Source organism: Anguilla rostrata, chromosome 16 (genome assembly GCF_018555375.3).
Source record: "Anguilla rostrata isolate EN2019 chromosome 16, ASM1855537v3, whole genome shotgun sequence".
Classification (NCBI taxonomy): Eukaryota; Metazoa; Chordata; class Actinopteri; order Anguilliformes; family Anguillidae; genus Anguilla; species Anguilla rostrata.
The window spans coordinates 9424949-9447170 of record NC_057948.1 but is presented as its reverse complement, the minus strand read 5'-3'; the positions used below and the strand labels follow the sequence as shown (position 1 = coordinate 9447170).

Here is a 22222-nt window from a genome sequence, read left to right as displayed (position 1 = left end):
CTTGATTTGGAATTGTGTCTTGCTTGTGACAGCCTCTACCAGAAAGCCATTCAGAAGCCCCATTTCCAATTAGATTACACGGTCAGTGATTTATGGAGCAGCTGCAATTAAAAAAAATATCCAGAGAGTCCTCGCTCACTGCTACCTCAGTGTATTCCTGGGCTGTATAGTCAAGCTGTAACGGCCAGCTCTGAAGTGGGGTGTGACTCTATCGTGATAAAAGGTTTACAACTGCCTTGTAAAGTTTTCAAGCAGATATTAACTTCCTCAGTTTTAGAGCCCCTTTGCCATTTTTTCACGATACTCGGTTGTTTGAAAAGAGTAAAGGTAAAGGCAACTAGGGGGGGAAGGGAGGGGGAAATTAAATATATAAAGGATAGCGTCGCACGACAACGCGTTGCAGTACTGTGCAGGTGTAGCAAATCCTTGCGTATATACACTATGCTTGTTGTGTTTTAAGCGCCGAGATAGGACATTTTATTCTGCGCGCCTTCATTATTGTCACTTTTGCACATGTAGCCTACAGGATATAGATTGCTCTCTCCTGGTTGTTATATAACACTGCAAACGTAGTGTTTTTTTACGCATAGCCTACTCGATATTGTTCATGTTTCCAAGCATTTGATGTATTTGATATTACTTAAGGTAAAACAAAGTTCAACAAACTCCGGAAAAACTAAACAAAAACACTGCAGACAATGAAAAGCCACAATATAATGCTTTAAAAATCTGAGTTTAGCCAGGGTTACGTTATAAATACAGGACCGTCCAATGCACTTGCCAAATGCAATTGTAATTCAGGGGAAAGAGGGGACACGACTCCCCTTCCAGACAATAAATGCTACAAATCCTAGTACGGATTTAAAAGAGTGCGCTACAAAGTGCAGTTGGGATTTTTCTGACTGCATTGGCAACGGGAGATCTCTGTTTGGAAAGCAGCACTGAGCTGCGGTAGGTTGTCATTCCAAGTCCAGAGTCGAACTTCCCATTGGACGCCACAAAACGGGAGCACCGCCTTTAAAAAAAAATAAGCGAACGCAGCAATGCTCCACGTTCTCAGTTTATGTGAATACGCGTCGACACCCGACCTAACTGACGGGAGAAGACAAATCATGATGTTTAGTCAGTACAAATGAATATATCTTGGGAAGGCTGAAGATCTTAATACTGGGGACTTTCTTTACTGATCGTGTACTAGTAAAGGCGCTTGAACTACGGCACGTGTCGTTCTGAAGTTTAAACTGACACCGACGAATAATGTAAGTCAATGACTGAGTGAGTGTGTATTAGGGGTCAGGAGTAGGCTACGCCTGATTTAAACACTTACCATTTAACAAATGTTTGGCCCATTGTATGGGTGTATTTGTAGTCTACACAAAAACAAACATTTATAGGATACCTATTAAAATGTCTAAGTGGTCATTAAATATGTAACTAAGTTGCGATATAGTTGGCCGTGGCTATCGGATTGCGTTTTGCGTGTTCGGTTACATTGTCGACCTAGTTCAAAAAAGATCAGTGTTCAATTATTTACAACAGGTGACTTGCAAGAGTAGGTTACCGAGTTCTCCTTTAAATGTGTTTTTTATGGATGTGTAGTTGTTGGGAGCACGGATGAACATTCACAGTCCATAGCTAGTGGCATGTCAGACCTGCACATATCTAAATATATTTACCAAAAGAAACGACTACTAAACGGCAGCAGTGTACGATATGAAGTTTGCATACTTCAGCGCAACAAACGATAATTTAGGACGATGGTGTCTGCTAAACATGGCCATGACTTGGATGTTAGACTGTGCTAAGAAATGTGTTTGGGTAACAACACGTTGAAAGTGATTTTAGTGAGATAAAACTCCCAGCTGGGGTATATTGTTAAGTGTAATGTGCATTTCTCTACTCTATATCCGACCTGTTTTGTAAAAAAACAAACAAACAAAATAGCTGAAGTTTTGGAAGGACTATGCTAAAGGCTTTAAACTCATTTGGATTTCATGAGGGGGTTATTTGCATTGAATATTTCCGTCACTATTGGTCACTATTAAAGTCAAAGACCATAATGCTGTCTTTAATGAATGTCAAATTTAATACTGATGTGGCAATGTAGATTTTGGGGGCTTTCGTGAACTGAATTTTCAAGAAGAAAAAAAAAAGTGTATATATATATATATATATATATATATATATATATATATATATATATATATATGCACACAATATATGTGTGTGTGTATACGGCCAAAAGTATGTGGACACCCCTTCTGATTAGTGGGCTCGGCTGCTTCAGCCACACTCATTCCTAATTCCTAACGGATGCATAAAATAAAGTATGCAGCCGTGCAATTTCCATTAACAACATTCTCAGTAGAATGGGTCAGACTGAAGAGCTGTGTGACTTTCAACGTGGCACTGTCAGAGGATGCCGCCTTTCCACCAAGTCAGCTCATCACATTTCTGCCCTGCTAGAGCTGCCCCAGTCAACTGTAAGTGCTGTTATTGTGAAGTGGCAACGTCTAGGAGCAATAACAGCTCAGCCCTGAAGTGTGGACCACACAAGCTCACAGAACGGGACCGCCAAGTGCTGAAGTGTGTTGTGTGTGACAGTCACCTGTCTTCAGTTGCAACACTCACTGCAGAGTTACAAACTACCTCTGGAAACAACATCAGCACGAGAACTGTTCGTCAAGAGCTTCCTGAAACGGGTTTCCGTGGCCAAGCAGTCGCACACAAGCCTAAGATCACCATCTGGCAGTCTGAAGGACGAATTTGAGTGTTGGCAAATGTCAGGAGAATGCTACCTGCCCAAATGCATAGTGCCAACTGTAAAGTGGCGGAAGAGTATTGTTCCAGTGCTGTCTTTCGTGATTTGGGCTAGGCCCCTTATGGCCCCAATGCAAGGTCCATAAAGAAATGGTTTGCCGAGTTTGGTGTGGAAGAACTTGACTGGCCTGCACAGAGCCCTGACCTCAACCCCATCGAACACCTTTGGGATGAATTGGAACGCCAACTGCGGGCTCGACCTTTTCACCCAACATCTGTCCTCAGCCTCCCTAATGCACCTGTGGCTGAATGGAAGAGAACCCCTACAGCCATGTTCCAAAATCTACTGGAAAGCCTTCCCAGAAGAGTGGAGGCTGTTATAGCAGGAAAGGGGGGACGAACTCCATATTAATGCCCATGGTTTTGGAATGAGATGTTCAGCTAGTACATATGGGTATGGTGTCCACATACATTTGGCCATGTAGTGTGTGTGTGTGTGTGTGTGTTCATACACACATTTAGAATCCTCAAAATGGGAAGCAAGTGTTTTCCCGTGTCGTGCAAATAAATATGCAGGAATTGCTTTTTTTGGAGTCAGTTAGTGTAAATGGGTGAAAATAACAGCTGTTAGTAACTTTACTAATGTCACTCAGTGTAATGTTGTGCAGATGTTTCTTCCTGTATTTTAGTCACTGAGTGATGACAGCACCACTCATAGTCCAGTCTTCCTCTCCATTGGTGTGCCACGAATCAGTCATGTTCTTTGGGCGAAGTCTTGGCTGTTGTTGCAGGCCAAAGACGACCTGGCAATACACTATAATAGAAGCCGTTGAGTAATATGGCTCAAGGGAACGGTTTAGTAGATTCTAATCAGTCTACCGCTGTAATCTGTTTTTCAGTTGGACTGCTGCTTTAACTGTGTGGTGTAAACAAAAAAACTTAAAAAAATTAAAAAATTAAAAAAAACTGTACCAGAATTCCATTTGGCCTGGAATGTTCCTGGAAAAAAATCATGCAAAAATTCTCAGTAAACAATGCTCCTTTACCGAAATAACAGACCACGCAATTTGAATAGGTTGATAAGAATGGCAGCTAGCACATACATACATTTTTTAACAGGTGTACAAATCTTTTCAACTGTGAACCTGTAGCCTCCGGGTACAAACATCATACTTCTCTGTGGTTTCTGGCTCCAGCGTTGTTTCTGTTGGAGCAGTGCACAGAGCCCTAAAATGACTGGCAGTGCAGAAGTAAGCCTGTCCTGCCCTGGCATGGGTTCAGCTCCGCACCCGCTGTTCTGCACCAAACTTTCTCCGAGCTGATGCCGCTCGCTCTGCCCCCCCCGCCCCCCCCATTGCGGTGCGGTCGGCGACCTTGAACTTTGTCACCCACCTCCTCCTCTCTCCTCTCCTCCCATTGTTGGTGCCGCCGATCCCATGAGCCCGGGCGTTAATGTTCCACCTTTTCCCTCCCTCCCTCCCCCCTCCTCCCCCCTCCCCCCCCCCCGCGCGACGATCTCTTCTCGCTGCCTGAGGGGGTAAAAAGCAGAAAGTTGCGCAACTCCAGCTTCCCGGAATGTTCCGCCGACGTATACAGGAGCTGTGGGCACGTCAGTGGAGAGGGTGACTGTAATACTCCGGGGTGGGGGGGGTGGGGTGGGTGGCGTCACCGGGGGACCAGGTGCACTTTCGTCCGACGTGAACGCATGTGTTCCGGCAGTGTGCCCCCCCCCCCCCCCCCCAAAATCTGAAACGGTAGTTGCGTGGGATCGCATGGTTGATATGAAGGGGGGGTGGGGGGGGTGTGGGTAAGACCGCGTTCCGGTCTGGAATGCGCAGCTCGTCTGGACTGACCTGCTCTTGGACTTGCGTTCACGCATGGCTGCAGGCGGATAGGCAGGCGCCCAGGCTTTTTGCCCCTCGGTAAGGTTAATTGCCCCGGCAGGACTCTGCCCGACACGTCCCAGATTGTCACGGGTGATTGGCCGATTGATTTAGAGCCGGAGCTGGGTATAGTGCCGCCGTGCAAATGTACATCAACCCAACATTGTGCAGGTGCACCGTATGTATGCGTTGCTTCTGACTGCTGACCTTCAGGGGGTAGGGTTATGCAAAAATGAGGTGTCTGGTTTTCATTGATTAAATTGTTAGATTGACTAATTACCCATCTGATTTAATTAATTAAATCAATGGGCGGTATAAGGGAACATAAATATTTGCGAATTAAGAGTAGCTGCGTTGTGTTTAAGTAACGTGCTGAAGTGTGACCCACGCATGTACAGGGCATATCTCAAGTAGCTTTTAGCCTCAAATCTCAAATTTAAAATCTACTTCATGTTTATTTAAGTGTGACTATTAATTAGACTTTTTTTAAATAATTTTTTTTTTTTTTACTTTTAATTTGTTTGATGATTTTGCTCATTGGGACATGTCATGTGTTCAAGCAGAAGGATCTGAAATGATCTCGGTGGTCTCGGCGCGTAGGCGGTAAACTGCTCTGGCGTGTGCATCTGTTCCTTTTTCTGAGGCTCTGTCTGGTCAGCAGCGTGTTTTTTTTAGCCGGTGGCGGTCGTGTCTACGTTGTAACTTTCCACATTCACTGGAAAGAGCGGAGGTTCCTCATCCTCAGCCGAAAAACCCGGCGAGCTTGTTTTCATGCCCTCGAGGAACTGAAACCCTCGTTCCGGGTTCTGTAAGCGTGGGGAGCGTTTGCAGATTTTTTTTTTACACGAGATGGTATCCAAACAGCACTTTGGGTGTCAGGTGCCGACTCCTGCATCGTGCAGGTTCAAACGGGACAGGGCATTCTGCCGCCCCCCTGCCCTCCCCCCCCCATCCACCCCGCACCCCCCACCCCCACGCCCAGCCTGTCCTGGACAAACAGCGCACTCTTGAACCATTCAGCTGTAACCGCATTTTGTGCTTTTTTGTCTCACAGGAATTTCCTCAGGAATTTTCAGGCCTGTCAACTTCGGGGACTGGAGTATTGCTCAAGTCTCTGGGAGAGCTTAGGCTGTGGCCCAGTCAGAGTTGCTCTCAGAGCGCTTTCCCTGTGCGGGGTCCTGCCGCGTACTGTTGCTCAGACTAATCGCTGGTGTTGCCTCACTTCCGAAGGAATGCTCAATCAGAGCTTTAGGGTCAAATTTGTTTTCCTTTTTCAGTGCTGCATTGAAAGGCTCGGCTGAGTTTTTCCCCCCAGAAGTAAGGTCTGCCGGTTGATAAATATGCATCCGGAATAAACTTAGCATGTAAATCAAGGGTGCCCATAAAGGGCTTTGTGTGCTGTATAAACCCACGACCATTCGGCCTGTGCTGTCTGACCAGCGGGCAGTCAGTGTCGTGCGTATGTGGGCACCAAATCGGGCCAGCGCCTCTACGCTGCGTGGACATCCGAGGGGAGTCCGTGAACCGATGAAAGCGCAGAGGCGAGCGAGTCGCGCGTTCGTTCGCCCTCTCGACTTTGAGCCTCGCGCTGCTGCCCTGTTCACCGATGTCCTTCGCCAGGTGGGCGGCCTCCTGGCCCGTGGGGTAGGAGGAGCCACGAGGGGCTATGACGGAACCGAGCTCGTCTTCGACCTACCCGAGACTTGAGAAGCTCCGGAAACGAGAAACGGTGCCGACCCGGAACTCGCGCTTTCTCGTTTCTCAGGTTGGCGGGCGGAGGAGTGCGAGCCGCCTGATAACGGCGCGAGTGAAAAAAATACGCGAAGGCTGTGCGTCATTTCACGGCCAGGCCCGTCCGGTGCTCTCTGGCTCTGTAAAACCGACTGACTGTTTAGTCCCTAGCTCTGCTCCTGGACAGCCGTATGGTCCTTTTCTTTTCATTGTTACTCTGCATTTAGTTGATCAGTTGATGCAGATGACAACCAATTCGTTTTCACCTGGTTTCTTTGGTTTGAAGTTGGTTACGATTCTAGGGTGAAAACAGAACACCAGCAGACCCAGTGGCGCTCCAGGACCAGTTTGGGGACTAGTGCATTACCCAGAAGTGCTGGTGGCCCTCCTTAGCTGTACCTGCATTCCTGCATCAGGCTGCTCTGGCCACCCTGCTAACATACAGGCTGCCTACCTATCTGGCTACGATTGAAGGGCACAAAATTAGGCTGTCAATATGATACCCAAGTACGTGAGCGTTTAATGTGGTTGTTCCCATGGCAGCACAACATCTGTTCTGTCATCAGAGATCTTTGTGGGGTGAAACACCCAGAGCCCCCCCCCCCCCAACCCCCATGTAATTGAACTGGTACCAGAAAAATGGAGCATCTAACCTTACATCAAGTGAGAAGTCGCAGTCACAGTCACTTCTGCAGTATAGCCAAGCTACTGTGCTGCAGACAAGCGATTCCTTTTGGGGTATTTGAATCAGTTAAATTTGGTGCACACGTGCATTTCTGCGCTTCCAGGATGGCCTGAGCAGTTATGAAATGTTTCCTTTAATGCTCATTTAAAACAAACTTGATACAGTTATGTCTCAAGTTAGCTGTTAGCCAGATAAGATCTTTACCCCAATTTGGCTCCTTCTGAACCGCAGATTTCACTGACCCGATTCTGTTGGCAGTTCCTGTTTGGGTCTCAGCCCAGCCACACTGGTGACAGGAGTGCAGTCAGTACCAGGTTTTTGGGGTTCGGTGTGTGGTTAGTGGTTGGGATTTCTTGATTTACAGCCTGCGTTTTTGGAAACAAACCCCGTGTGTTCGATTTCAGAGAGGCAAGCCAAGATTTGTTAATCACAGTCAAACCTTACATTAGAACCAGGCTCTGGGAAGCAAGTTCGCTGGATTCATCGCCCGTCCCCCACCCCCCAATAAGAATAAAATAAAGCGGGCAGATCTGCTGAAAACAATGTTTTTCAGTCCCTCTGGGGCATTTAGTTGGCGGGAGGCGACCGTTCACCATGGATACCGCAGGTCATCGTGTGGAGTGAGAGAGAGAGAGAGAGAGAGAGAGAGAGAGAGAGAGAGAGAGAGAGAGAGGATAGCTGAGACAGCTTGCTGGTGAAGTGTTGAGTTTCACCTTGCGTCTGGAAATTTCACTTCCGTTCGGCCCATTTCCTCCCAGTCCCCTCTCTCTGGAAGTGAGCGTGTGTTTCCAGTCTCTGTGTGTCTGCTAATGGGACAGGAAGGAGAAGGGGCGGGTGTTTTGGGGGGGGCTGGGGGGTCGGCGGTCACGGAGCAAGCCTCCTGCCAGTTTTCTGATGTTGTGCACTGCCGTCCTGCTGAGGACAGACCAATCAGCTGGGTTGAGAGCAGAGGCCCTCCCCCTGCCCCTTCCCCCGCTCCCTTTTCCTAACACTGTCTTCTGCAGGAGTTGGTGTTTTTTACATATACATATAACTTGCCTTTTTCCGTGCGGGCCAACTGTAAATGGATCCATTAGCATGAACCCAGTTAGCTCCTTCCCTCACATAGAGGGATATCCTCTCATTCTTTGCTTATCGATGGCTCATTGACAGGCTATTCAATTGCTCGTTTGTGCGCGGGAGGAAAAAAACATCGAAGCACAGTTCCATGTTTGCACAGCGTATCTTTTCGATGACCTGAACACCCAACCAGTGGGTCCTTTAGCGAAAGCAAAGGCCAGGTCCTTAATCGTGTTTTTAGCAGCCTGGTTACGCAACAGCTCGAGAATCGACCGTGTTAATTGGAGTGTAAACAGCAGGCTGGCAGGACAGCCAAAAACGTCCAGTGGAACGTCTGTGATTAGGGGTGGCCGCCCCGTGGAGGGCTGGGCACGCCGTCCGCTCGTCCCGAGAGTAACGGGCCCTCGGCACGGTGACCCGGGCGGGGGAGAAAGGAGGAGGGGTCCAGGGACGGGATTTAGCCTGTGTTTGCAGTGGTCCAGGTTAAGCGTCTGTGTATTTTGCTCTCGATCGAGGGCTGCTGTTAAAATTGTGTTGCCTTGTACGTTTGGATGGAAACCGGTGGGGGAAGAATTGTTTGTTTTTTTTTTGTTTTTTACCTGCAACTCATATTCCAAGCGTAAACTGGCTACTTTAAAAGAGGCTCTTTTAAATTAGGCCTTAAGACTTGCCTGTTCCTCTGTGCTTATTCCTATTAGTTTGGACTGTTAGCTGAAGCGCGTTTTGTGAAGCACCCTAGGATGTGGACGTGAAGAGAGTCACATGCGAGTGTCCAGTGTTGCAGGGCCTTTAAAGAGGGTGTTTTCGGTTGGGTGTGCGTAAATCGATCTGGGCCCAGCCTGGGCCCAGCGGGGGCGTTCCTCTCTCCCGCGGCGCTCCGCGTAGAAGCCTCCAGCGGAAAGCGTGTTTATTCACGAGCTTCTGCGCTCCTCGGGAGTTTTTTTTGGGCGCCGCCGGTTTCCGTCGGCCTGGGGAATGTCGCTGTGCGTAAGGTCGGATGGCGTCCTCGGGGTCACGCGCCCCCCCTGCACCCGGAAGGTGACACCTGTTTATTCTGAGCCGGACGTCTGTCAACCGGCGTCAGTCGCGCCAAAGACTCGTTACCCTCGCCAGATACTCCGCTCCGATTGATCTCCTAACGTTGACAGTCCCGTCTCCCTACTGCTGAGGCCAAAGCGGGGCGACATAGCTCAGGAGGTAAGACCGATTGTCTGGCTGTCGGAGGGTTGCCGGTTCAAACCCCGCCCTGGGCGTGTCGAAGTGTCCTTGAGCAAGACACCTAACCCCTAACTGCTCTGGCGAATGAGAGGCATCAATTGTAAAGCGCTTTGGATAAAAGCGCTATATAAATGCAGTCCATTTACCAAAGCGTTTCTCAGCGGGTCTGACCAGGTACAGCGCCGAGGCGACGGACGTTCTCGTGCTGTAATACAGTGCTGGAAATTGCTGTTACCAACAGATGGAGTTGAGTATCTGGGTGAGTCTGTAGAGCGTGGTGACTCGCGCTGACACGCCGAACAGCCGCGGAAACATAAAACCGCCAGCCTGAGCGGCGGCTGCCGCGGCCCCCCCCTCCCCGTCGGGCCGCTACGGCGCGCGCGGAGGGAGTCAGGAGCCGAAGAAGCCCCCTTTAATTGAGGCGTCTGCGCTCTGTTTAAAGTCCCATCAGAACCCCCAACGGAATGGCTTTAATACGGCCTGAGAGCTCATCATTCTTAAAAATGATATGCGGAATCGCCCACTCGCTCGTAAAAAACAAACAAAAAAAAAGTGCAGGAATTTTTTGTTCTGAAAGTTTCTGTTCAGGAGCTTAATGTGCTGTTCTTCTGTGACTCGTCCAGTTTTTCCTTAGCATATCTCAGATGGGTTTTTCTGTCTGTCTGTCTGTTTTTTTTTTTTGTTCAGTCTTATTTTAAAAATTCCCCCTCATAAATTATTACTGCAAAAAAAAAATGGCACTGTACAAACTAAAGGATTCACGATTCATTAATCATGAATAAATTATGGGTACGTCCTGAAATAAAATATAATATTAAAGAACTTAAGAATCTAGGTGTAATATTCAGTGTAAATAAAGAGTGAGGCTCTGGGCTGGTTGTGTTGTAATGGGGACTAACTCTGCAGCCAGCGGCTGGTTTTGCCCTTGGCCCCGAAGTGTCTCCGGAATGATCCGTTTGTGGTGGGAGACGTTCGGTTCCGTGCACTCAGCACAGGAGACTCAGCCACACAGACACAGCACAGCTGTTGTATCCGTAGCTACTGTGTGAAATAATGATATTTCTCCTCGGACAGGGAATCGCTTTCAAGCGTTGCATACTGTAGAAATACTCTTTCCCCCCCCCCCCTCTCTCTCTCAAGACAACTTCTCTTTGTTGTGGGTCCAGTCTTGTGAGAGCTGACAGGTTTTTATGGCTTCCAACTGATACTCCTTGGACTTTCGGAGCTTATGGAAAGAGGGGGGTTGTGAACATTGTTTGCGCGAAGCTGCTTCCAGCTCTGATGTGTCACGCTTCCTTATCAGCCAGCGAGTGCTTCCTTCCTTCCTCTTCTTCTCCATGCTCGGCCGCAGTCGCCCTCGCCACAGTGCGCGCAATCCCCCGCTCCCCCAACCCATCCCCCAACCCATTCCCCGCCCACCACATCGCTGTGTTTCTGTCTTAGTCTTGGTCATCCGTTTTCTGTCAAGCTCCTTTTAAACTTTCAGCGTTATTGTTGTTGTGTCTGATTCAGCACGAGGCCCAAGCCAATCACGCTTTTGAGATTGGCGGCATCGTTTTTTTTTACGGGCCAGCGGACCATGCTCCGCCCGCCCTCCCTGGGCGGTGCCCGTTTTGATGTCGCCAGACCAAATCCGCGAAAGAGATGCCATTCTGGCTCCGCCAAGTGTAACAGTGACCTAAATTCCTCCTTATTAAGGCCAGCGTATGACCGTTCACGCGTTCCTGGAGTAAAGCTGTGTGTACACTCTAAGCCCTCGGTCGCGCTGGGGGTAGAAAGCGCTCCGGGATTAAGTACCGCGCTCTCCGTGCAAGTTTGTAGTAGGTCGAAAGTCAGAAAGTGGTGGTGGAAAAAAACAAGTTTGCTGGACTTTCTGATCGCACTAATCTAGCACTGTTTGGCTGTAGTCTGGTGCTGGATACCCCCCCATCCCCCACACACACACACACACAACACTCACACACACACCCCCCCTCACACACACACACACACACCACACACACACACATGCTTTTGCCACTGTGGCGCCTGGGTTATGGAACAGCCTTCCCATTGATATTAGATATGCGATCACTGTGGACACTTAAGTGGTGTCTAAAGACTCATTTGTTCAGACAGGCTTTTAATTGATACTCAAATTGTTTGTTTTATGTTGTTCTTTTACGGATGTGTGTGTACGTGTGTGTATACATTTGCTGCTTTTATTTGCACTTTGTGAAGCACTTTGTGGCCCTTATCCTTGAAAAGTGCTATATAAATAAAGTTTACTTACTTACTTGTACACACACAGACACAGACACACATACACACATACACACACACACACACACACACACACACCTTTATCAAAATCAGGGCAGTCCAGCTGCAGCAGGTACATATTTCAGATCTCTGAAATTCCTCTGCTGAAGATTGCCTGCTCTAAAGCAGATTGCCGTAGCCTGTGCAATAATAACACTCTAAATATCACAACCTGCTCCAGGGGAACTGCTTTGAATTCCCCACAACCACACAGGCCCAGCCTTGCGTGCCTGCTCTAATGCAGCATAGGCCACCACGGAGTGGTGAGCGGGGGGGCAAACGTTTATCTCTTTTATTTATTTTTGGCACACGGGCTGAGGTCTGGGACAGGTCCAGATATCGCTGACAATCTGACCGTCTCACGTTCCGCTCCCCAAACGCTCCAACCTGCCGCCGGGACCGGAACGGCCCGGGCAAAGAAAGGACGCGGAGTGTGTCGCGGAGAGGGTGGCGGAGCGAGCCCGCCGTTCGGCCGACACGCGCCGCGATCTCGGGGCAGCGGGTTCTGATCCGCGCGCATGAAAATGCGGATTGCGTAAACCTAAAACCTAAAACCTCCTGAGAGGAGGGAAGCGGCCGCTGGCGTGACTAAAAGCCGCCCGGCATAGTTTTGGTTCTGGGGAAACCCCGGCCGTGGGCCGCAAAAAGCGCTTCCCCAGACAGCCGGTTCTGGAGGAGGAGGAGCGGCCGGGCCAGCCCTTTGATCTGTGGGGATTTTTAAAAAATTTTATTTCTTCTTTTACGTGGTTTTTCGTTCCCCTCCATGAGCAACGACGCTCTGTCTGCCCCGCGCGCCCACGTCTTCGTTTCCACTCTGTCACGCGGGTGAAGTCACGGCATTCCACCTGGGACGGCCGGCCTAAATAACCAGGCCCAGGCCGGGGAGATTCTAGGTTCCTCGTCGTCGGCGCGCCGTGTAATCATCTCCCCGGGCTCAGGCCCGGACAGGCGGTTCGGACGATTACCCGCCGCCGCGCCGAACCCGTGGAATGCAAACCACCGGTTTGGCAAGTGGTCGTTAGGGCAGCCGGTTGAAGCCTTCACAGCAGCTAGTTTCACGAAGGGGATATATTTTACACTGCGCATTAATGCATTCGCATCAAATTTTCTGTCTTAGCTGCTCATTTTGGCGCTGCCGGTACTTGTTTGTTACAAACCTTTTTTTTTTCTTTTTTTTTTCTCTCTTCTTGCTCCTACCACCTAAAAGCCTTGGTTGAGTTTAAGGGCAGTTCACCATCTGAGATTTGAATGGCAAATTTTAAGGAAGCATCGCGTCTTGCTGTGGCTTAGATAACACAAAGTAGATGCGATGATGTTTTCTGAAAGAAGTTCAAAATGTCGGTTGAAAAAAGGAGGAAATGTGCTTTGGTTAGTTTGACGGGAAGTGTAAATGTTTGTACGATTTTCCTTTTTTACACAGAAGTTTTTTTTTTTGTGTCAAACGCAGGATAAATTATTCACAATGATTGTACTGGTTGTTCCACATTTTATCATCTTCCCTTTAAATCAGTGTGGTGGAAGTGGCGTTCTAATCTGCTTTCGTCATCCACGCATGCACATTTCCTTCAAGGGTTACCCAACCAAAAAAAAAACACATCGATCCTTGTGCCCTTGCACTTTGTCAAACGGTGAGGGAGCTGATGCAATCTGGAAACCATGGCCCATTTCTCCCTCTCAATAGATTACCTCAGCACGAAGGTGGGGCACGGACAGGAAGTGACAGATTCCAACAGCGGGACCGAATTCCTAAAAGGGACCGCGCCTCTTAGGAGCGGTCAAACTCGCTGCTAGCACAGCCAGTGTAGCCACGGATACCCCCCCACCCCACCCCACCCCCAGGTTTAACTGCCAGGGGCTGTTCTCTCATTTCAAGCACCTGCGTTCCTGCAACCTGCCGCCGCGTTCAAGTGACCCATTTACGCTATCTCAGAAGATAAATGCGCACATGCCAGAGATGGCTTTCTTAAAAAGGATAAAAATTCCCTCCCTGTTATGAAAGCTCCGGGGAGCTGCCGTTCTCCCGGTGACACGTGCCCCTTGGGGCCTGGCGTGTGAACTGCCCCCCCCCCCCCCCCCCGACCCATTCCCCCTCATCCCCACCAATGAGAATGCAGAAGGGGCGTGGCTTACGCCCACTGCTGATGGAGCACTTCGGAGTTATGTGGAGCGTCTGGCCCTGGAATGCCCTCGGTTCTCGCCGAGAGGGGCCGGACACAGGGGCCTTTTTTTGGGGGGGGGCCCCGGGGTTTATTTAGCGCCTCTAAGAGAAAGAGCTGACACTTCCTTTCAGAGGCGCCCCTCACGCCCCCCGGACCAGCGCCGGACGCCGTTCGGCGTAACGAAGCCGCGTTTTTTTCAGCCCAGCCTCGACACGCGGCGGCCCGGAGGAAACACGGAGCTGTACTCGCGTGTGATTGGCCAGGCTGTCTGCCTTATCGCTAGGGGACGGTGAAAGACGCCTCTGACAGAATGAGCTGATGTTTTCACTCTGATTCTGAGCTGGCCCAAGAGGGAACTGGCTTTTCATTTCGCTAATGAATCAGCCCTGCAGAGCAGGGGGAACTGGGCGCTTTATTATTAAGCAACCGTGGGACTAGACATCACAACAGTGTTGAATAATGCATATTTTGTAAATATAAAGTGTGATCGTAACCTGGCAGTGACCTGCAGGGAAACTGAGAACGTCTGCTCTCTCCGTGCTTCACTGTTATGTCTGCATTTCATGATTGTGACCACACTTGTAAAATATTTGGGTCTCTTTGGAAAAAACATGGTTGCCACATTGCTGGTCCTATTTCTTCCCCAAAGAAGGCATGACAGTTCAAAAAAAAAAAAGAAAAAAATGTTAGAGAGAGGGAAAAAACTTCTTGTTTTTTTCCAGACTGACTGGAACTGCTGCTACAAATAGATGCAGATCACGGCTGTGATATAGTTACTGGTTCTTCCTGGGCCATATCCCACAATGCCCTGTGCGCAGAACTGTTAAATATAGACGCAAGGCTGGACGGGAGCTTTCTAAGACTCCGGCTGCTTGAGAAATGCAGCGCCTTTGAATCACTGTGCACTTGGGAATTGGCTGAGGATCGAGGGGAAAAAACGCTGAGCACTTCGGCAGGCGGAAATGTAACACGGGTCATTTTTGATTATTGCCCCAGCACACGCCCCCCCCCCCCTTTTTTTTTTTTTGGGAGCCAAGATGTGTGAAGGGTCACGGTCCATGGGGGGCACTTCATGGAAGGAGTGGGGTATCGTGCTTTCATTACCCACCGGCCAATGAAAGACGAGAAGCCATACCACACCGCCGTGCTCAATTAGGTAGCCGAGCAGTGATCCCCCCAGGGCTCTGTGTTAATGCGAGTGGGGAGGGGGAGGGGGGGGGAGGCCTTGCAGGCAAGGCAGACTTCACACCTCCATACATGCCCATTGGGCGATATTAATTTCGAAAGCGCTCCCCTTTCAAATATTTGTGGGAACAATATTCCACGTGCAGAATGCCCTATGTGCTTCCAGTGGAGAGATCTACTGTGATACCATGTGATGGCACAGATTCCCTGCCTCCACTAACTGATTTGCTATGCAAATGGGCAGGAAGACTGGTCCAGGGGTAAGAATACTTGTGTGTGTGTGTGTGTGTGTGCGTGCATGAATGCGTACCTGTGTGTGTGTAAGTGTATGTGTTTAGTTCCGTTTTGGATATCCTGCTGTTTCATGAGGTAATTTAGTGCATGCTTTCCATTGCTGTTTGAGCAGCTGTAAAAAAAATTAAAAAATCAGAATAAATAAATAGATAACGGTGCCTTCCCAAATCACATTGGGTGCATTACACAATCAGACACACAGGCACAAACAAACAGAAGTTTTGAGGCCTGTTTCACTTCAGGAAAGGTAATGCTTTGGGACGTTCCTGAAATTGGAGGGAATTGACTCCAACTCTCATAGAACAGTCAATAGTAGATTATAAATTTAATACTAGCATTGAGGCAGGACTAGGAATGAGACCTAGACTAGAGGAAAAAGGATAACAGATAAGACAGGAATACAAAGGGCACATTTGTAAAGCAAGTGTGAAAAGATGTGTTTTAAGCATCAAAGATGTCTTAAGTATCCTTTGACCAGTGGTGGTGAGTTTGCCTTGTGCATATGCTAACGCAGCGTGTTCGCTAACTTTGGGCAGTCACACTAAAGATCGGTCCACAAAGGTGTGTTTTTAAAAAAAGATATTTAGAGTTCCTGGTGAGCTCGGCCTCTCTAAGGGAAGTTGTGCCATGGGAAGTTGACGTTCGCTGGTGATTAAGGTACCTGGCACCTCAGCACATGGAAATGCTGGCAGGATCTTCAAACACACGCACTGAGATTTGCTATGCAATTTGGACCACTGCTATACTCCTTATGAACCAAAATGTCTCAAATATTTAGTTTTAAAAAAACGTATACCATTGAAATGCATGCATGCTTTGGCATGTAGGCACTTTCCATGTGGTGGTGGGGCTAATGCACTGAGGGAGAAGGCACCTTTATCCAGGTGTAAGCCTGGGAGCAAAAGCCGCAAGTCCAAAGACATTTGTTTCTGCGTGCACGGCCCAAAGCAGGAGAGCTCGCGCTGCTGCTATATCGGGCACACCCACGGCGAAGCGCAAACGGAGCTCTGCGCAGCCGTCTGTCGGGACGGAGCTCTGCGCAGCCGTCTGTCGGGACGGAGCTCTGCGCAGCCGTCTCTCGGGACGGAGCTCTGCGCAGCCGTCTGTCGGGACGGAGCTCTGCGCAGCCGTCTGTCGGGACGGAGCTCTGCGCAGCCGTCTGTCGGGACGGAGCTCTGCGTGCCTGTTTCTGTCGGGACGGAGCACAGCGCAACCGTCTGCCGGGACGGAGCTCTGCGCAGCCGTCTGCCGGGACGGAGCTCTGCGCAGCCGTCTCTCGGGACGGAGCACTGCGCAGCCGTCTGTCGGGACGGAGCTCTGCGCATGGCGTCTGTCCAGGGACGGAGTCTGCGCAGCCGTCTGTCGGGACGGAGCTCTGCGCAGCCGTCTGTCGGGACGGAGCTCTGCGCAGCCGTCTGTCGGGACGGAGCTCTGCGCAGCCGTCTGTCGGGACGGAGCTCTGCGCAGCCGTCTGTCGGGACGGGGCTCTGCGCAGCCGTCTGTCGGGACGGAGCACCGCGTGCCTGTTTCTGTCGACCCGGCAGATCGTCAGTCACGCGGGGACGTGATCTCATCGACGCTTCCCCTTCACGGAAAACAAAAACCGCCCCGGTGTTAGAGACCGTACGTGCCGGGCCGCAGCCAGCCCCGCACTTTCAGCGCACGCAGCCGCTCCTCAGCGAGCGACCGCTCATATTTGGGAGGTTGCGTTCGCGTTATTTTAACCTCGTCTGGCCGCATGTGGCTTGCACAGGGAAAAAAAAAAAAAAAAAGTTTTTTCCAGGTCTTGGAACTCTGTTCTAATCGGCACATGCCCCCCGAGTCGATAAGAACGTGATTCACGGTTGAAACGTCTGCGGCCAGGGCACTATTTTAAGGCCCCGTTGAAAGCTTGTCTACTGCTTCTAGGACGTGTGCTGGCACGGATGGCACCCTGTAATTCAGAACCGTCCGTGTCTTTTATTGCTTGATCTCTTAATGCCCTGATCAGAAAAAAAACTTGTTTGGAAGGACATGCTGCATATTCCTTGGGGAAAGGAGAAGAAAAAAATTCTCCACCCGTGGTCTATATAAAGGAAATCTAAGAATGGTTCACAGTGAGCCAAGCTTCATGACTGAAAAGCTGTGTATTCTTGGTGTCAAATTAACAAAGCAGGTAATGAATGTGTGTGAAAGGATTAGGTTTAATACAGTAATATGACTGCCATCTGCTCAGAACAATAACCGTGACCACTTCAGGTCAGGCACTTAGCCCTTTTAAGTAAACTTATTTTTATTGGTGGGATTACGTAAGCCATCTGTTCAGGATTCCACGCCACCGTCGGGCGTGCGGAGCGATGACATCATACTCACCCTGGTTTCTTTTTTTTCTCCCGCCAGCTCAGGTTGGGCATGCCAGCAGCGACCAGACCGTGGGCGTAGCATCCGAGCGGCCGAGAAAGAGAGAGAGAGAGCGGGGGAGCGAGGCGAGGAGAGGAGAGAGAGAGGGAGCGAGTGCCGGGGCGGAGATGGGCGAGACGGAAGAGGAGAAGAGCGCCCAGGCCGGGCAGCTCTTCGAGAACTTCGTCCAGGCCTCCACGTGCAAGGGCACCCTGCAGGCCTTCAACATCCTGTGCAGGCAGCTGGACCTGGACCCGCTGGACCACAAGAGCTTCTACAGCCGGCTCAAGGCCCGGGTCACCTTCTGGAAGGCCAAGGCCCTGTGGAGCAAGCTGGACAAGAGGGCCGCCCACAAGGAGTACAAGAAAGGAAAGGCCTGCACTGGCACCAAGGTAAGCTCGACGCAACGCTGTACTTCCTGTTGGGCTCCTCACTGACTGAGTAGCCTCTCCATACAGTGCTGTACTTCCTGTTGGGCTCCTCACTAACTGAGTAGACTCTCCACACAGTGCTGTACTTCCTGTTGGGCTCCTCACTAACTGCCAAGTAGCAGTCCCTCCACACAATGCTGTACTTCCTGTTGGGCTCCACACAAACTGCCAAGTAGCAGTCCCTCCACACAGTACTGTACTTCCTGTTGGGTTCCTCACAAACTGAGTAGCCCCTGGGGGCACGAAACTGTGCACAGGTACAGCAATATGAGGGCGCTATGGTAAACCAGGCACAGGTGACTACAAAATAATTTATAAAAAATATGTTCACTTGTAGCATTAGGTATCCCTAGAGACTGGATTGACATGAGCCTGTACCTTGATTTATTTATTACGAGTTGGGAAAGTACTTCCATTTGCTTCCCTTCCTTTCTCATGCTATGAGTCACACTGACTGTGGCGGAATACTGGAGGTGATTCACAGTTACCATGGCGCCAGGTGTGGATGCCAATCAGACCATCGTTTTATAGGCCCATGACCCTTTCAGGCAGTCAGCTGTACGTAGGTCACGCTGACCAAAGCAATGGGAATAAAGCAGCTTATTTAAAACCACCCTTCATGATATTTACTGACCATTTGATAAAGCATATTGCAAATGAAGATTAAGTAAATTTGAAGGATTTCCTTCTCCAAGAGTAAACTAGAGCCATTGAAGACTCTTTCACTTGTTCCGGGCGAAACATTGAGCAGCATTTGAAAAGTAAAGGTGGTTCCATGGTCAGCATGTTTGGCAGACGGCCTAGTCAAGGTTTTGAAATGTAAATCAGGTAAGTACGATATTTGGCTAATGTATTCAAATATCAGTCTGGAAAATGTCGCTTTCTCCTGCCAGGTTTTGTTGCGTAAAACAACCCCCCCCCCCCCCCCCCACACCAGCTGTGGCTTATTAGCACGTGCTGTACTTTGTAAAGAGAGGAGGCCTGTACTCACGGTAGGACGCGAAACCCTGTGATTACGGGCACCGCAAAGGAGGGCGTGTGAGGAGGAACACGTGACACGGGGCTATGCCTCCATTGGCCGGTCTCCGGTCTCTTCCTTCGTGCCATTGGCCGACCCTGTCCGATCGCCACGGGGACCCTGCGGCAGCGCTCTTTTATGAGTCACCGTCTGCGCAGCCAGTGACGATGGCCTTCTCTCACAGACTCGCCGGTGGCTCCGATGCACAAGGCCATGGGTCTTCAAAGGGAACTCTGCCCATTAGCTGGTCAACACGTCAGTCACCAAAAGGCTTTCAGAATGTACGGCACGTGCACAAGACAGGGGATCTGTCAGCAAACAAGATTATTTTCTCTAAAAAAAAAAAAATTTTGGGGTGGGGAGGGGGAGTGAGTGAGTGCTAATTATTGCCCCCCCCCCCAAATCCCCCCTGACCCCCAGAAGAACATGAAAGCTGAATGGCGCTAAGCCAGCATGTTATGTGCTTCGCATGTGTTTTTAAAACAAAATGGAGGCAATTAAAACCCTAAGTACAAACTATAAAACGTCCAGTGTTTACACGGTTTAAAAGAAATTGAAGTGACAGGTTTCTATAGTTGTAATTAATCCTTCATTAGCTCCAAATTACGTTTTTGCTCAAGTTCCAAGTCCTTCTCTCTTCCAAACATCTTTATTTTGAGAAAAGCCCCCAAGGAGGCTTGGTTAACTAGCGCTGTTTATGCAAGTAATCAGAAAGACGTGTGACTGCTAAGTTGCAGCTAGGTCATTTATTGCACTTGAAAGAGTGGTGCTTAAGAACCAGGCTTATTTTGGCCCTCTGCCTGTGTGAATCTCAAGGAAAGAAAGGCGGAAAGGGCTGACGTATTGTCTTTCAGAGACGAAAAAAAAATCCCACTCTTGTAATAAAAGCCGGAAAGCCTTAAACCTTTCCTTTCGAGTTTTAATTTACCTTAACACTCCATGTGTCCCTTGTGGAGGAAAAAATTCGAAAGAAAGCCGTTGCGTTGCTGCGCCCGACCCCTGTGATCCTCTCTGCAAATTAGCCTTTTTGATTTATGCCGTCCCAGCTGCTCGTTTACAATCTAGTTATTCTTTATTTTTGGAGACGGGGTGATGTCAGTGTCGGTTTCGTGCGCCTTTTCTAATCTGGCTTCGCTCCGGACGCCGCGATCGGGACGCGTCGCTGTGCACTCAGCTGCCAAATGCCTGTTACCGGCGTAATCCCCGGCCCCGCACAATCCTGCCTGACGCAAGTCATTAAACACTCGGTTATTGAAAATAATGTTCTCATACGAAAACGCGTCCCCGTTATTCCCCCTCATCAATCTGAGGTCACGCCCTCTTACCCTGCCGTCTCGGCTGGAGTAATGCGTTGCACATTTCACGCTGGCAAGGAATAATACCTCGGAGGAGGAACATTTTGACCATATATGTCGAACAGCGCGAACGTGCTTCACATAGTATTTGAATGACTCCGACAGCAAACTATGTTTTTTTTTTCTTCTTATTTTTGCTGTTTTAAGAAGTCATCGGAAGCAAAACGGAATCGTGGGGCGAACTCGGAGGAAACCGATGCGTTTGTTTCCGTGGTGATGCTGGATTCCTATGGACAGATACAGCGGAAAATATTTGCATCCGATCCCCTCTGAAAGCGAGATTTTGACTGGACTGGAGACCTAGTTCGCTCCAGTGGTTCGTCAGTGCCTGAGAGGAACTAGATGGGGAACGTTGTTTTCCCAAAATCATCCCACCGTGCGCGTTTGCAGTTGAACTTAAATATACAACAAATAAAATCTCTTGCATCAGCTTTAGGCTGAACGTGCCCCATGGCCTCTTTCAGAGCATAGCTCGTAGTCATTATTGTCTGCTCTTCAAACAGTGCGATTGCTGTTGCAGTTTGGGAAAACGAACACATTGGGACAACTTGTTATACAGTCTTCTCACTCTTCCAAAAGCAATAATGCAGTTCATGTGATATTTGTAGAAAGCAAATCAGTTTTCCTTGCAGTGTATACTGTAAACTTTTTTTAAATAATCGCACAATTGCAAAGTACACTCCTAATGAACTGTAAAATTAAATTTTCTGGTTCCAAATGTGCTCTAGAGTCTGGTGCAGTATTTATGAATGGGAGAGGAAATATGTCTGTTATATTAATACCATTGTGCTCTGGGTTTAGCTGATACAGTTTTTATAAAGATGTGTTGCAGTATACATTATACAAACTGTTTAATACGTTAAAATAATTAAAAATGATGTGCAATGGGAAAGTTCTGTTTATCACAGACATTATTAAGTTCTTACAAACTTACTAATAAATCAGTATGGTTGTATGATGAATTTATTGCTTCACAAGTAATTTGTTTCAAATATTTATTTCTCTGTTGTCCCAGTTTTAGACATGCATGGACATTTGTTGTTCATTCAGTGTAGTTAAAAATGTATTTCTAAATGTTAAATGGGCGAGTTCTTACAAATGTTTGCCAAGGATTCTCGGTGGATTTCGTGTAAATCAAAACTTGGAGACTTAAGTATGAAAACACGATGTCATCGCCATGCAGAACTTAGCTGTTTCCGCCTAGGAGACTACATCAAGCGATTGAATTGAAGATGAAAATTATATGAACCAGGGGGAGTTTACAGAAATGCACATGGCTGTTCCTGCTTGTCAGGTAGGCTCCATTATATTACATTACATTACATTACAGGCATTTAGCAGACGCTCTTATCCAGAGCGACTTACACAACTTTTTTACGTTGCATTTTTACATTGTATCCATTTATACAGCTGGATATATACTGAAGCAATTCCGGTTAAGTACCTTGCTCAAGGGTACAACGGCTGTGTCCTTACCCGCGAATCGAACCTGCGACCTTTCGGTTACAAGCCCAGTTCCTTACCCACTGTGCTACACTACGGCTCCTGCGTGTACATTTCTATGTGGTATGTTTCCAGAATGAAAACACGACAGAGAGATCGTGTCCCCGTGACGCTAACGTCTCGGCCTTAGATTCTCGTCTCTCGTTTGAACTCGCCTGACATGCCGGACAGCCGTCTGAGGGAAACGGCGGGTTGTTTCTGCGCTTTCCCGGTGGTCCTCTTCACTTGAAAGGGTCCTTAAGGCCCGGGCGGGCTGTTTGA

General features: G+C 48.9%; 1 protein-coding gene across 2 annotated transcripts in view; it reads left to right on the top strand.

Moving 5' to 3' along the window:
• Positions 1–22222, top strand: part of mical2b (microtubule associated monooxygenase, calponin and LIM domain containing 2b) — a 103318-nt gene that overhangs the window by 12989 nt on the left and 68107 nt on the right. For both annotated transcript variants that reach the window (XM_064313823.1, XM_064313824.1), the window contains exon 2: positions 17655–18046. In XM_064313823.1, the coding sequence (XP_064169893.1) occupies positions 17655–18046 (392 nt within the window). The remainder of the gene's footprint in view (positions 1–17654; positions 18047–22222) is intronic.